Source organism: Canis lupus, chromosome 13 (genome assembly GCF_003254725.2).
Source record: "Canis lupus dingo isolate Sandy chromosome 13, ASM325472v2, whole genome shotgun sequence".
In the NCBI taxonomy this organism is placed as follows: Eukaryota; Metazoa; Chordata; class Mammalia; order Carnivora; family Canidae; genus Canis; species Canis lupus.
In genome coordinates, this window is record NC_064255.1 from 42,807,617 (window position 1) to 42,823,379 (window position 15,763).

The following is a 15,763-nucleotide window of genomic DNA, read 5'->3' on the forward strand; positions in this document are numbered from 1 at the left end:
ATTCTTTTGGAGCCACTGCAAATAGAATTATTTTCTTAATTTCCTTTTGAATTATTCATTGCTAGTGTTGAAAATCAAACTGATCTTTGTGCAATGATAAAAAGAGTAGCTAATGTTATGTAGTACATATTAAATGTCAGGCACTGTTCTAAAAGTTTTACATATTTATACCTTCAGAATACCAAAATGGGTTGCTATAGCCTATAAGATAAAGGTACACTGCATTAGCATGGCTTACAAGGCTCTTCTCATCTAGGCTTCAAACTATAATTCTGTCTAATGTATCTGCAATGACAGTGAAACAGCTCACTGTCACTGAGCACACTATGTGCTTTCATCCCTTGATGTTACTGCACAATCGGAACCTTTTAAGCTAGGATTTTTGCTTCGTCTCATCTGTCTGAGAAACTCCCACTCATCCTTCAAGCCTCAGCCCAATAACTAGAACTGAGGGCACTCATTTAAAATAAAGCATATCAGGGGGGAGTTAGATAGGGGGTTGGGTGAAATAGGTGAAGGGAATTAAGAGTACACTTATCATGACCATGATGAGCACTGAGTAATGATGTATACAGAATTGTTAAATCACTATATTATATTATACACCTGAATTAATATAATGCTGTTATGTTAATCATACTGGAATTAAGGTAAAAAACTTAACTTAAAAGAAAGAGACTGGGCACCTGGGGGGCTCAGTGGTTGAGCATCTGCCTTTGGCTCAGGGTGTGACCCTGGGGTCCTGGGATTGAGTCCTGCATCAGGCTCCCTGCATGGACCCTGCTTCTCCCTCTGCCTGTGTCCCTGGCCTCTCTGTGTGTCTCTGACGAATAAATAAATAAAATCTTTTAAAAAATAAAAAAATAAAAAGATTTAGCTCAAACGTTAAAGATTTAAGCTACTTAAAAAGTTCTCGTTACCTTGTAACAGCTTGTATGTACCTCTTTTACAATGCACTAATCTGTGTTGCTATTATCTTTCTGCCTTTTCTGTTGCCCTCCACTATACTGAATCGCTTGAAAGTAAGGACTGTATTTTATATGTATCTGAGCCCTAGAGCCTGGTGCAATATCCAACTGAGTGGATTCTCAATAAAACTTTCCTAAATGAATGAGGTGGCCACACACAAAAAGGCAGTCTACTTTGCACAAAATATTTCAGCCTAGTTCATTCACCCAAAAAGCAGTCATTCTCCTGCATGGTTTGTTTTATTTTTTTTTGAATATTTTATTTATCTATTTGAGAGAGAGAGAGAGAAACTGAGAGAGTGAGTGAGAGAGAGCATGAATGAGGGAAGGCACAGAGGGAGAAGCAGACCCCTGCCCCCTGCATGGTTTAAATCAAGAGAATTAGCTTTTTTTATCAAACACACTAGTGGTGGTCAGTGAGGGATCTTTTCCCCCTCTTCTCGTTCTCTCTCTAACCGGAAATACAAAGATCATCTTTGTCCCTCTAAAAGCAAAACAAAGCAAAAATAAACATAGAAGGCCTAGAAATATAGCACTGTTATGCTCCAAATCAAAGCCTCTAAGAATATTCTCCTTATCCTGACATGAAGGCAAGTAACGAAAAGCAAAATGAAAAGAAGAGTGAAACACAAAGAAGACCAAATGCATTTTGAGAAGATCTGAGTGGTGTCTACATGTCTTATTAACAGTGTGACCCTGACTCCATATTTTGTCTCCCTGAGGCTCAGCTTCCTCATCTACAAGGTGGAGACAGTCTGCCCTGTCCCACACACCACACATCATTGGTGTGAGTTATCAAGAGAGAGAATGCTTTTGAAAGTATGCTACAAAACATAATGCGCTGCACAAGGACGTGTGTAGCTATTCACTCACCGAACACAGTTCTTGCAGGCACAGATTCTCTGTTAAGCCAGAATGACACTTGGGAGAGAATGACAGTCATGATGCAAGGCAGATATGTCTGAATCACAAAATACCCAATTTTTCTTTTCAAGTGGAAATGAGCTGTCATTACGGTATATTCACCTAGAAGAAAAAATTTAAGAAGCTTAAGGAACTGTAATACTCAATAGTTTGAACATTTTGGAAATAGAACAGAGTTGAGAAAGAACAGTCCCTGATTTTTAAAAAAAAAAAAAAAGAATTTATCACATATACAACATGAAAAATATAAACCTTTAAATGCCTCTTTAACATAGCAAGAATATTTAAAAGAGACTTTTAATATTACCGAGAAACTTGCACTACATGTCCAAGGTACGACATCTGTTTTTCTCTCCAGGTCATGCTCCCTGACCGAGGAGATACAGGATTCACAAAGGCTCTCTGGCCATAAATTATCTTACTTGCTCAGGTCTCACATCCCCACTGGAACCAACTTTAAGCCTCTGCTTTGATTGTTCTAACTCTCTGGCTTTTTAAAGCTTCCATGTCTGGCTGCATCTCTAAGACGGATCCAGTCTTTGGGCCCAAATTTTCCACTGTTGACCCTGTCACCAATTCTGAATCTCTCAGTGTTGTATGTCTACTCTCATCCGCTGCTGTCATTTCCATCTAATCCTGAGAACTACCCTCCTTTCTGCTCTCTGGGGTTATATCTGCCGGAGGTAAAGTCATCAGTTCAACACGGCTGCTTTTTCTTAGATGAGTGTGGCCCTTAGAAAGGGCATCAGCTTTCCCACACAGGCCAGTAGTAATGATCGATAAATCAAGAGTTGAATAGTCACACGTTATCCAGAATAGAAGGAAAAGATTTCAAAAACTAGGAAAATTGTGATATTGGTTGAAGGTAAAATTGGCTTGTCTAAAAAGACATGCACTTTTTGAATTTTTATTTTAGACCAGCATTTCTCAAACTTTATGCACATCTCCTTGGAATCTTGTTAAAATGCAGATCTGGATTTCATGAAGGGTCAGGTCTGAGACTGTAAATATCTAAAAAGCTCCTACAATCTATGCTACTAGTTCTTGGGCTCCAAGACCAAAACTTTTTAAGTAAACTAATATATTTCAGTGACTCTGACCCATCAATTTTCTTAGAAACTATTTTTTTTAGAGTCATTTTACTAACCTGTACTGGATTTAATTGTTTCCTTCCCAATTGATTGGCCCAGCAGATCATACTGATTTAACCTAGAGCCATCAGGAGCAACTTGTACTGAATCAGATGCATTGTAAGTCCAAATATAAGTGACCTCTGAGGTTGTATATGCATCTGTAGGAAATTAGAAAAAAAAATTAAGCACTTAGTAAGAACTACCAATAAAGTACAACATCAAAGGTTATATATTACATAGAATCACTATTATAAAAATTGATATATACAGATCATATTTTGTAAAGTAAAAAAAAATCTTTGAAATTTACAATTTTCAATATTTACAGTGTGAAGCAGACCAAGAGAGAAAAATCATGATCATAGAGTATTTTCATTGTAACCACTTTGAGAAATGAACAACAAATTCCTCCTCAGAGCCTGCAAAAACCACTGCACCCTGTGATGGTTAAAATATCCTCCATAGTCCCAAAGTCATAGATGAAGACACTGGAATAACCTTACCTTGATCCAGGTTATAAATGGCTAAAGCCCATTTAAATGGTTTACTTGGGAATAGCAATCACTCATGAAGTATTTATAATTCAAAATGATACCACTCTCTGGACATAAAAGTTACATTATCATATGAGAATACTGACAAAATGCATTGTATTTATTTTAAGTACCATCTTTGTATTTAGTTCTGTAGGTTTTTCTTCAAAGCCTTCACCGAGTAACATGTAAAAATAGTGCTATAGTTTCATCAAGATATAAATAGTCCTTAAAAGATGTTCATTTTGAAATTAATGCACACAGGCCTCGCTGGACTATACTTTCACAGCACCCCAGCTATGGATTGTCAGGAGACAACACTCAAACAGATATAACCTTCTGATTTGTTTGGTCAAAGATGAACAACTTAGCAGAATTTAGATGATTCTAGCACTGGAGGGCAGGAAGCATATCTTGTCTTAGCCATTCTCTGGCCCTGGCACCTCCTTCATGCCCGTGTGTCCCAGTGGGAGACAGCTGACCTCTCCATGCAGAAGTCTCTCCACAGTTGAATTAACAGTCAATTCTCGCTATACTACTGACTTTTTGAAGAACTTCTATGTACTTTTGCTCATGGGAATGTTTGTAAGTACTAGGTACTCTTGGTTCTTGAGCAAATTCAGCATCACAGCTACATTCTCAATTGAAAGAGACAAAGGACTAGCTGTTTCCAGCAAGATCTCTGCCCTTAGATCTCTGGGACTCTGGAAAAGTTCATTTACCTGCCATCTACAAGTTTTCCAGGTTGATAACATTGTTCTGGGATGGCCCTGCTCCATACCTTGAGCCAAGGTCTACGATCACAGACCAATTCACATTTAAGCATCAGTCACAATAAAGTGAATGTTTATGAGTTTGTGTCTTACTTGTTGTGTGGTCTTTTAATGACATACTACAATGTTGTCAGGGTTCTGCATGTTGCTACTCAATGTTGTATCAGTGAAATACTGTTTTCATCGTACACATATTCACCTATATCCATAATTAAATTATATTCTGTAGAACAATTTTTGAAATAGGACTCTAAAAACAAAATTATGTGTATGTGCGTATCCTTATATGTGTGTACATATATTTTTTAATAGCAGATATATTCCTATATTTGCATATGGATGAATTCTAGTTACTCCAAAGTCTAAATTTGTATTAATTCCAATTAGTTGATCATTGATGATTCTGCTGCTAGGATTAAATAAGCAACATTAGTAATGTGGATAACTAGCAATCCATTTGCAGATCATTAAGTGGCTTGTTTTTTTCTCCCTATAAATGCACATCAGTAGTTGTGAATATTAATAAATTATGAACCTTTTAAGTATAATGATTCCACTTCTGAATTTTGATGTTTACTTTTAAACATAAATAAGAGAAAATGGAATCCCACAAATGCAGTGACATTTCCAAGAAACTAGTGAGATACTGAGGAGTAGGGATTTGTTCATGTCTACACTCCTTGCACCTAGTACAGAGCCTGTCACCCAGAAAAAGTTCTCGGTTCATTCCTGCTAGATTAATCAATAAACCCATACTATTTTAATTATGTTATTTACTTTTGTTATTTACTTTCATGGAAATCTGCATAATAGCCCAAGAATATGTTAAAGAAGATGACTGATACTCCCAGTGTCTCCTATGAAAAAGCAATTATAGCATTTCATTAGTTAGACAGGAATATGTTTTTTAGATTTTGAGTCTGGTGAGAGAAGATAGAGCAGAAAGTCGTATAATGCAGCTTAGAGGCACTCCCAGTCCACCAACACACATATAAGCCAGGAGACCACTGCAGTGTTTTTCAGTAAAGTATAAAAGCAGAGAAAGATAGTATGTTGTACAAATCTCACTATAAATTCCATCCCTAAGTTAGATTTTCATTAAATAATTCCACTTAATTCTGTTACATAATCCATTTTCAAGTCCTAATCTGCATTGAACATCAAATGCATACTGACTGATTCTTAATATTTGCCAACCAGAAAAAAAAATCCCCAAATCATTTCTAATTATTAATTTTATCCCCGAAGATGATTTATAATTTTTTTTGACTAATGCACAGAATACAGCCAGACTCCCATTTAGGAACTTTTAAGTCATGTTAAACAGCAAGAGGCTATATAAAGATGTGAGGCAACAGAAATAAAGCAAAATAAACATGAATTCAAAATTATAAACATACAAAAAGATGCTCCTTTAAGAACAAAGATAAATTTCCAGAAATTCTATCATTATAGGGAGCGTTTAAGCAAGAGAGAAATAAATGACTAGAAGAAAAAGCCATGGTTGCTTCTGTCAAAATCTGTTGTGCTAACATTATAAAGTTTGGATTAGCTTGTTAATTAATCTATTACACCATGCTTAATGCACACCTCTCCTTTTTTTTTTTTTTTTTTTTTTTTTGAGAGACAGAGAGAAAGAGAGAGAGAGAGAATGGGTGTGAACGGGGAGGTGGGGCAGAGGGGGAGAGAGGGATTCTCAGGCAGGCTCCAAGCTCTGAGCGCAGAACCTGAGGCAGGGCTCAATCTCAAAACCCTGAGAACATGACCTGAGCCAAATCAAGAATCAGATGTTTAACCTTCTGTGCCACTCAGGTGCCCCCTAAAGTCCATTTTTTTTAACACTTAGTTATCAACCACCTACTCTTGGCAAGGATAAGTAAAAGAATATACAAAACAAATTGTTTAGTCAATGTGTCAGAAAATAAACATGAAGAAAATGAAACAAAAAGCAATTACTAAAAGAATTCCTAACAATAAACTCTGTGTGTTGTCTATATTGCTTCTAGATACAGAAAGTCATGCATGTATTTCACTACTTTGTGGCTACACGACAAGGGATTTTAAAATTTTATTTAAACTATTTTCAGGCATATTTATTTAATATTCAGAATTGAGACATCACATCATTTATATTTGGTGCCTTAATGGCAATAACTTGTCCACTGAAAAATTCCTTTCCTTCTTATACCAATACCGCATTTCGAATAAATCCTTTCCTTTGGTTAGCAAGGCTTTTCAATTTTCTCTTTAATGCCATTTATGTAATGCAAATGAGTTTTTCTCTGCTGCATCTGCTGTAGTTTTTTTCCGCATCATGTTTACGTTGTATAACATGATTGACTATCTTAAATAATTTTGGAAAAAATGCCAGTATTGAAGTGATGGTTTCCATGACAATAAAAGAAGGCTTTGTAGTTAAACAAAGAAGAGATTCGCAAAGAAAATTGAGAGCTGACACCTTTTGTAAGAATGAACAGAACAAACAAGATTGAACTTCTCATTCCATGAAACTATGGTCATCAAAATAATTAGAGGAGTTTGCATTCATCTTAGCCATCATTCTCTTCTCTTTTCTTTCACTTGATAGTCTGTGGGGTGAAGACATCTATTCAATCATACATATTTTTAACCAGGTAAGGGAACTGCATTTTTGTTCAAGTGAATGAAAAGTCAAAAGGTGCCCTGCATGGATAAAGATGGGGATACCAGAAAGAGCAAGGTTTCTGAAAAGGTCAGGTGATGGGACATGCTAACACAAGAGAGAAGCTGCTTTAGAACTGTGTCTGTGGATTTATCGTGAACTTGCCCTAAATGTGGGCCTAGGGAGATGATTTGACCTTCCCTCTTTTCAATTATTCCAGGAGAATGAATGTTTCTGCTTGACATACAAGATATAACCTCAGTGACCTAGAGAATGGCCAAATGCACAGAGCCTTTTCTAAAATATTTTATGTAAGCACAAGGTGCCTAAACATAGCAATCCCGTTACATCATCTCCTTCAAGTTTATTTTAGGAAATTTTTAAAAATCCTTTCCATTAGTTGGAAAATAGGAAGATAATAATAGCACAGATCTGGCTTCTGTGCCTGCCACTTGCAACAGGCTGATTACTACCTTAATAAACAATAGAATCTATCCTTTACAGTTCATTCTTAGTTACAAAAAAAAAAATGTATTTTGCATTTTTAAGGAGCTAGTGCTTGGAAAAGAAGGTAAATGACACGGTCTTGACCTTCATTAGGAGCTCTTGGACTACCTTTATCCATGTATAGAAACACACGATGTTCTTTACTAGCAGTAAAGCAAGTGAGATTTTAAACACTGTGATTAAAATACAATGATATTTGAGAGTACAACTGGGCTAGCCAATTAGTTCCTTGAGTAAAACCAGCAAGTCTTTTACTTCTATGTCTTTTTGGGCAAATATTAAGCATTCCACAGTATGAGAAGCAACTGTACAGGGAAGCAATGCTGCTGCCTACCCTTGATTTGACAGACCCAGAATACGTATCTTCATCCCCATACTTACAGCTGCCAAATTTCAGAGGACATGAATGAGCATCCATAGGAAAATCCTCCAAATGCATTGGACATTCAGCTTGAACCGTAAGCCTAAAAGCAAAAATTTCACTCTTTGTTTAAGTAAATTGACAAGTCAAGACTCCTTGCTGTTCTCAACAGCATCCAGGATGAGGTACGATCTTCATTATAGCATTGTATTAGGCTAATGCACATTTAAATGTTCTCTTTCAGGTTTAGGTGATCCTTCGGAAGACATTAGCATATGCAAAATATGAACTCAAGTAGCAATATTTATTTACACATATACTTAACCATTTGGAACTCTGTGGTTTGTTAAGTAGTAAAGAAGTTATATACGCATTTTTGAAGGGCTATTTTCACATTAACATTCACTATTAACATTTGAAATCCTAGAGAAAGAAAAGAAAAAATCTCTATTACGAAAAGAATGTTATTTTCCTCCCTCACGTCATCAGCAATCATACAGCAAAACTGATATAAGAATTCAATACTAGCTCACAGGACTCCCTCCAAAAATATGTAAACTATGAAGGAGTATCACATGCTATATACAGGTACATGGATTTAAATATACAAGTAGATATAGATAATATATAGATGTGGCTCTTAGAGATATCTTGTTCAAACTAGACTATTGCCTAAAATATGGGCACGAGTTATGTATTGTCCAATAATTTTTTTTCTGTATCTACATGATCACATTAAAGAGTAATCACAGCAAACTTGTTATAAAGACAGTCATCAATTACTCCATTTCATACACAAGTAAAATGGATAGAAAAGGTATTAAACTGAACTTCTAGAAGACTCTTATGATGAACAAAACAAATGTGGCCAACAATTTAATTATAACTTATGTACTTCTAAGAGAGTATTTAAGTAGAACTCCATGAAATATTTTCCAAAACTCTGTGTGTTCTCTGCCAACATTTTGTTTAAAGCCAAAATTTCCAATCATTGTCATAATCCACAGGAATGTTCAGAGTGTAAAACCAACAGAGACACTGCATCTGTATTTTAAGATTCAGAGAGAGCTAGCACTTCCATTTTAGGCAATGGTCATTTAGTAATGAGTCCTTAAGAGTTTTTTCTTTAAAGATCAGGATTGTATTTTTGCCCCTTGTTAAATAATTTACACAACTGAAACCCACTACCTAACATTTCATATGAAATAATAACACGCCACATGTCCAGAATACATGTCTAATCTATATTTAATGTTGATAAAGTTACTCATGCTTTAAAGCCTTTATTGAACATTTAAATTTTAGATTTAATCACTCTATTAGATTTGTGATTGTTTTCTTTCTTATATAAGTAACTTATTTTAAAAGATTAATTCATGAGAAGAGTTAAAATGGAATAGTTGCTATACTACATAAATATATATATAAACATACAGTCACCGATTGTATATTTCTTTAATTTTTTTAAGATTCTGTTTATTTATTTATTTGAGAGAGAGACAGAGCATGAGCAGGGGGAGGGACAGATGGAGAGGGAGACAAGCAGACTCACTGCTGAGCTGGGAGCCTGATGTGGGGCTCGATCCCAGGACCCTGCGATCTTGACCTGGGCCAAAGTCAGACCCATAACCAACTGAACTACCTAGTTACCCCTATTTAGATAAATTTTTAATGGTTGAATCAAATGAAATTTATGCTACATGATACTATTTCACTTACAAAATGGCAATTTGTATTGTTCAATCTAATATATATGCTTATAGTACATAAGCCTTATTAAATAAAAACTACCTTTTAAAATAAAGTGAGTTTTTTTTCCTTTAGATTGACTTTATTAGAAGGATCAAATATTAAGTAATAGCTTGCTTAAAAATCACTTGGAATTTTGATGGCATATCTGATTAAATATTAAAAATAAAAGTATGTGATGGTATAAAGGACATTTTAAATCATGATGTTCAAGCTGTACTTAATTAAAATGTAATGTAAAAAAAGAAAATAGGCAATAATCATCAGTTCTTAATAGTTAAGGCAATGCTTAGTTTTTAACACTTAAGATGAGAATCAATCTCATAAACACTAACTTACTTAGTTTTTTTAGAGAGAAAACGCATGTGAATGTGTGCGAGGTGGGGAGGGTGGAGGCGGCTAGAGAGAGAATCTTAGGCAGGCTCCATGCCCAGCACAAAGCCCAACATGGGGCTGGATCTCACTCACAGCCCTAAGATCATGACCTGAGCAGAAATCAAGAGTCAGATGCCTGACCGACTGAGTCACTCTCACACTCCTATTTTATCTTATTTTAATATCCAGGGATTTACAAAGCACACTGTGGTTACCTCAATAATCTGCTATAAAAATGTTTATTGTTCTACTACTTGACAACTAGGTTGGCTGGTTGTTTAATACATGGGTTTCTCAATATTTAAATGCAACATCTCAAGCCTAAAAACATACCTCATTGTGTACAGCAGAGTCCCATCATCCTGGATTCGAAGAAGCTTGTTTGGCATTGTCATATTATGAGCCACTGATTTTTTCCCATTGTGAAAGAAGGTATCAGGGGTCCAGATTTTGCTAGCCATTAAATTGTTAAGTCGAAGAATGTTCATAGGACCTTTAAATTTTAACCGTTCATCTTTCCATTTTTGCCGAAAAAAAACATCAATTGTATATTCCTGAAATATAAAATAGAATTCTTTGGAAAATAATAAATGTTTTCAGATACAAGGTCACTATAAAATTCCAACTAAAATAATAATATAGTTTAACAAAAAGAGACTACTATGCTGAGAGAAGCAGATTCTGAAAGATGATTTCTTTACCAATAAACGTTGCCACTTACAATGAGATAACCACGTGTGTTTACACAACTGGCTACATATTCAGAAAAGAAAAAATAAATATATTTTATTCTGGCCTCTTTTAATTAAACAAGGTCTTAAGCTGCTTTACTGCATCCTATGACTTACAAGTGTGGGAGAGGAGCATGCTTGGAGCAGGGTTTCAGATGGTGTTCTAAGTAGTTTATCTCAAAAAAGCGTAAGCAGGCAGCCTTCTCAGTAACCCATTCCCCCACCCCCCAGCAATAAAAAAGAAGGAAAAAAAGAAACAACTGTCAAATCTGTATGAGTCATCATCTGCTGATGCCAAAGGAACTATAAAATATCATATTTCTTTTTTCTAAAAAAATGGTGAGATACTATGTTGCTAGCAAGAACAGGCGATGACAATTTCAATAAAGCTTATTTTATAAAATTAGTTGTAATAAAAATACTTTGACAAGTTATTGTAATACTTAAAATACAAATATTTTGCAAATAAACACAGGTTAAAATGTACTCTTGAATATTCGTACAGATGAGCTAGCAATCGATTCCTATTTTATTACTGTCCAACACTTTAAGGTAGCTTCACTTTCTCACCCTCTCTTTCTCATTTCCCTGCTCCCTGCCTTCCTCCTCTCGCTCTGTCTTCCTTAGAAGAGAATGTATAGAATTCAGACTACAGGAACAATTCACAATTGTGATTAATACTGACAACATATTAGATATTAACATTTTTGTCAATGTGTGTTTGTGCAAACACACAATAGATAACCAAAATATTCAATTACACACCTGAGAATGGTAATTCAGCAACTGTCCTTTGAGCCTAAAGCCACAGTCCTCACATTTGAAATAAGCACCTTAGCAACTGGGAATTTCATTTAACTAAAATTATGCATATAAAAAAGGACACATTAAAAAGGCCATATACTTATGAAAATATAAAATTATTTGTACACATTTCAATCAAGAAAATGATTCCCAGTGATTTCTCGAAAACTGAATGGATGAAAAGAATAAGTACCAGCAATAGGTCATGACATATCAACCGGAAATGAGCAATGGCTTTGGGCTGCGTCTCCCTGATCTTTAGAAGAAAATTTCATGATTGAATTGAAACCCACTCTCAGTGGTTTAGTCCTTTTTAAAAATGTTTAATTCCATATAGATATAGTTTTTTTTAAACATCTAGATTAAGAGATGAGTCTTCACTAAGTTTTTATTCAAGTGTTTCTTTTCAGCTATGGCTTCCTCAAATCTAAGCCTAATGTGAATACATAGGACATTTATTTGTCCAGGAAAATTGAATGCATTTTACAACTTCTTATAAAACCTAAATTCAAATTTTCCATTTCTGTAAAATTATGATAGGTTTTATCTGTTTCAGAAGCTGTCACTAGGGCAATCATTTCCTGCAGATTACATAGGAGATATGCAAGGTTTATAAACAGCAGGTTTCAGATGAATTCTTCTTTAAGAAGTGGTTTCAGCAACACTGTGTGTTTCTGAGCCTTCACGGTGTCCCAAGTGTCAACCTATCCAGAGTGATCTGTCCCTTTTTCTCCCCCATCCCACTCCAATCAGGCACTCATGTTATGTTGTAGGCAATTTTAACAATCCCCGCTTCTTTCCATTTCTCACCGAAAGCAAGTTTCCTACCTGCCTGAATCAGAAATTGCTCACAATCATGCTCCCAGTCCCTGGAACACCCAGAAAAAACAGTCAGCTGTTTATGTATCTTTATTACTCACAGAGCTTCCTATTCCTACAAGATCCCATGCTGCAATTGATGGTCGTTCCTCTCTCTCCTGACAAGCTTGTAAATCTTCACAAAAGGCACCATAGCTTTCATTTGTGTATTACCTTAGTTTGTCTTCAGATGTATACAAGAGTATAAAGAATATCATTACATCTCGAAGCCATTACCAGCAGAAATGCCAACACAAATATCACTGAAGTCTTCTCTCACACTGATTCCTCCTCAATCATATTCCCCTACTCTCTGAGAAAATATTTATCTCGGATTTGGTGTTTATCATTCCCAAACATGTGCTTAAATATTCACTTCATAAATATGTGTGTTTCTATATCACATTTTCAACATTCATGTAAATGGCATCAGAGAGCATGTATACTTTCCTGACATTGATTCTTTAAGTTACATGATTGAAATTCATTAATGGCAATATATCTAGTACTTTGATTCATTTTCATTGCTACATAGCAGTATCATTTAAGAGTATTTCATAATATTCCTCCTTTTTCTATGTTCTTAATTTTTTTTCCTATTTCCAATCTGTCACTATTGCAAGAAATACTGCTGAGAACATTATTATATTATGCTTTTAGGACAAAGGCCCAAGAATTACTCTAAACCAGAAGTCGGTAAACTTTCTTCATAAAGGGCCAATCAGTAAACACTGTAGGCTTTACATGCAAATGATATCACAACCACCCAACTTTGATGTTATAACTTTGTTGTTGTTATTATTATTATTATTATTTGTCAAATATCAACAATACATAAATGAGTCACTGTGGCTATATTCCATTAAGTCTTTATTTATAAAAATAGATAACTGACAGGATTTGGCCCGTGGACCACGGTAGGCCCACCACTTCTCCAGAGTAAATCTACAAGTGGTATTACCAGAACATACTGTATATGCATGCTCAACATATTTTCAAATTGAAATCCTAGAGTTCTGTACACATAAAGTCTCTTGTTTCTCTACAACTCGATATAAATACAATATTTCATTTTAGCCATTATGATCAATGATTACTGATACTGCTACCATCTGAATCTCCTATAGAGTAGTGAAATTTAACAGTTTCATGTATTTATTAAGACCTTTAGTTTTCTCTTTCATGAAGCATCTATTCATTTCATGTACTCAGTTTCCTTTTAGGTTGTATTTTCTTATTGAGTCATAGAAACTACTCACATTTTCTACATATAAATATTTTATTAAATATGTTACCCAGTAAAAATTATAATAAAGATTATAAAGCTATGCGAATATCATAAACATATCCCTGTACATTTCATCTAAGATGTAAAAGTTCTGTCTTTGACATTTAGGTCCTGGAATTATTATTTATCACATGAGATAAAGATTCAACGTTGTTTTTTTGTTTGTTTGTTTCTAAATGGAAACACAACTTTCTAGTACCATTTTTTTTTTATAAATTTTTATTTATTTATGATAGTCACACACAGATAGAGAGAGAGAGGCAGAGACACAGGCAGAGGGAGAAGCAGGCTCCATGCACCGGGAGCCCGACGTGGGATTCGATCCCGGGTCTCCAGGATCGCGCCCTGGGCCAAAGGCAGGCGCCAAACCGCTGCACCACCCAGGGATCCCAACCATTTTATCAACTGGTCCATCTTTCCCCCACAGATCTATAATGGCATTATTTTTCTTATGTATATAGTGTCCACATAGGTACGGACAGGTTTATGAGATTGCTCTTCTTTTCTATTGTTTATCTATCCCTGCATTAATTCCAAAGTCTTGATTACACCACCTATATAATAAGTATAATTAATAGTATTTTCATTATTATTCATTCAAAGACAATTTTTAATTCCCATTATGACTTTTCTTTTTCTTTATGTAGGAGATACATGTGAAGTGAGACAATGAGAGACACTGTGAAGTGTTTTTGTATTTCCAGATGTGTTGCTTTATTTTTGTCACTGATGTTTAATTTTGCTGCATTTTTTAAAGATTTATTTATTTATTCATAGAGACACAGAGAGAATGAGAGGCAGAGACACAGGCAGAGGTAGAAGCAGGCTCCATGCAGAGAGCCCGACGTGGGACTCGATCCAGGGTCTCCAGGATCATGCCCTGGGCTGCAGGCGGCACTAAACCGCTGCGCCACCGGGGCTGCCCTAATTTTGCTGCATTTTAATAAGAGACTATGTTCCGGGATGTTTGGGTGACTCAGCGGTTGAGCATCTGCCTTCAGCTCAGGATGTGATCCTGGAGACCCAGGATCAAGTCCCACATCAGGCTCCCTGCATGGAGCCTGCTTCTCCCTCTGTCTGTCTGTCTATCTCTCTCTCTGTATCTCTCATGAATAAATAAAGTCTTTAAAAAAATAAGAGACTATGTTCTGAGGATACAATTTCCAATTTATTAAAAACATCCTAGGAGATAATGGTAACTTGGTCCATTTACATTTAATGTGATTGTTAATATATCGGACATGTCCCCAGGCTATATTATTTTTATCAATGACAGTTAAAATTGCGAGGATAGGAGGGATCACTTACATACGTATTTCATGACTGATAAAAATAAAGAAAAAACTCTACAAAATTACAGCGTATGAACCACAAACACACACACACACACACACACACACACACACAGTAGCAGGAAAGAAAAATGCCAAACTAAGAAAAAAGAAAATTTAAGAAGCATTTATAGATAAACAGTGTCAAATAGTGCTGAAAGATCTTGAGCATAGTTTAGAAAAGAGTTCAGAAGGCAGAGTGCAATGAGCAGAGAAATGAACGGAGGATACAAATGGAGGAAGTTAAAGTACTCTCTCTCCAGAGTTTGTAAATGCCATTAGGGGACATCAGAGTTTAACCAGTAAAACCTGGAGACTAACTAATATCATTTAGCAAATGCCATGTAAAAAAAACACCTAAAATGAAGTAGCTTCTAATAGCAACAATTTATTATTCCCTTAGAAGACCCGAGACTGGGGGTCAGCTGATCACATAGGGGCTCTGTTGACCTCAACTGTTCTTGCTTGTGCACCTGTGGGTTAGCTGGCCATGGGCTGATCGAGGCTGCCATTATCTAGGACCACCTGGACGACTCAGCTCTGCTCCATGTGCCTCTTATTTTCCTCCAGGAACCACAAGGCTATCTTGGGCTTATCTTTCCCATGACAATGGTAGAAGTACAAAAGAACAAACCCTAATATCATTTCAAGTCATCACTTGTGTGATGTCTGTTAACGTCCCATTGGCCAAAGCAAGTCACGCGGTTGAATTTAGCGATAAGTGTTACAGCCAGTCATCCAACTCTCAGTGGAAGGGCATTATAAAGTCAAGTGGAAAAAGATGTGG

At 35.7% G+C, this 15,763-nt stretch overlaps 1 protein-coding gene across 20 annotated transcripts in view; it reads right to left on the reverse strand.

Annotated features, from left to right (window-relative positions):
• GABRA2 (gamma-aminobutyric acid type A receptor subunit alpha2) overlaps positions 1-15,763 on the reverse strand; it is a 162,431-nt gene that overhangs the window by 80,681 nt on the left and 65,987 nt on the right. For all 20 annotated transcript variants that reach the window (XR_007401660.1, XR_004813025.2, XR_004812824.2 and 17 more), the window contains 4 exons: positions 10,298-10,518; positions 7,861-7,943; positions 3,040-3,183; positions 1,842-1,994 (listed from right to left, as the gene is read on the reverse strand). Coding sequence is in view for 13 of the 20 variants with exons in the window: in XM_025435663.3 (XP_025291448.1) it covers positions 1,842-1,994; positions 3,040-3,183; positions 7,861-7,943; positions 10,298-10,518 (601 nt within the window). In the remaining 7 variants the exon portion in view is untranslated. The remainder of the gene's footprint in view (positions 1-1,841; positions 1,995-3,039; positions 3,184-7,860; positions 7,944-10,297; positions 10,519-15,763) is intronic.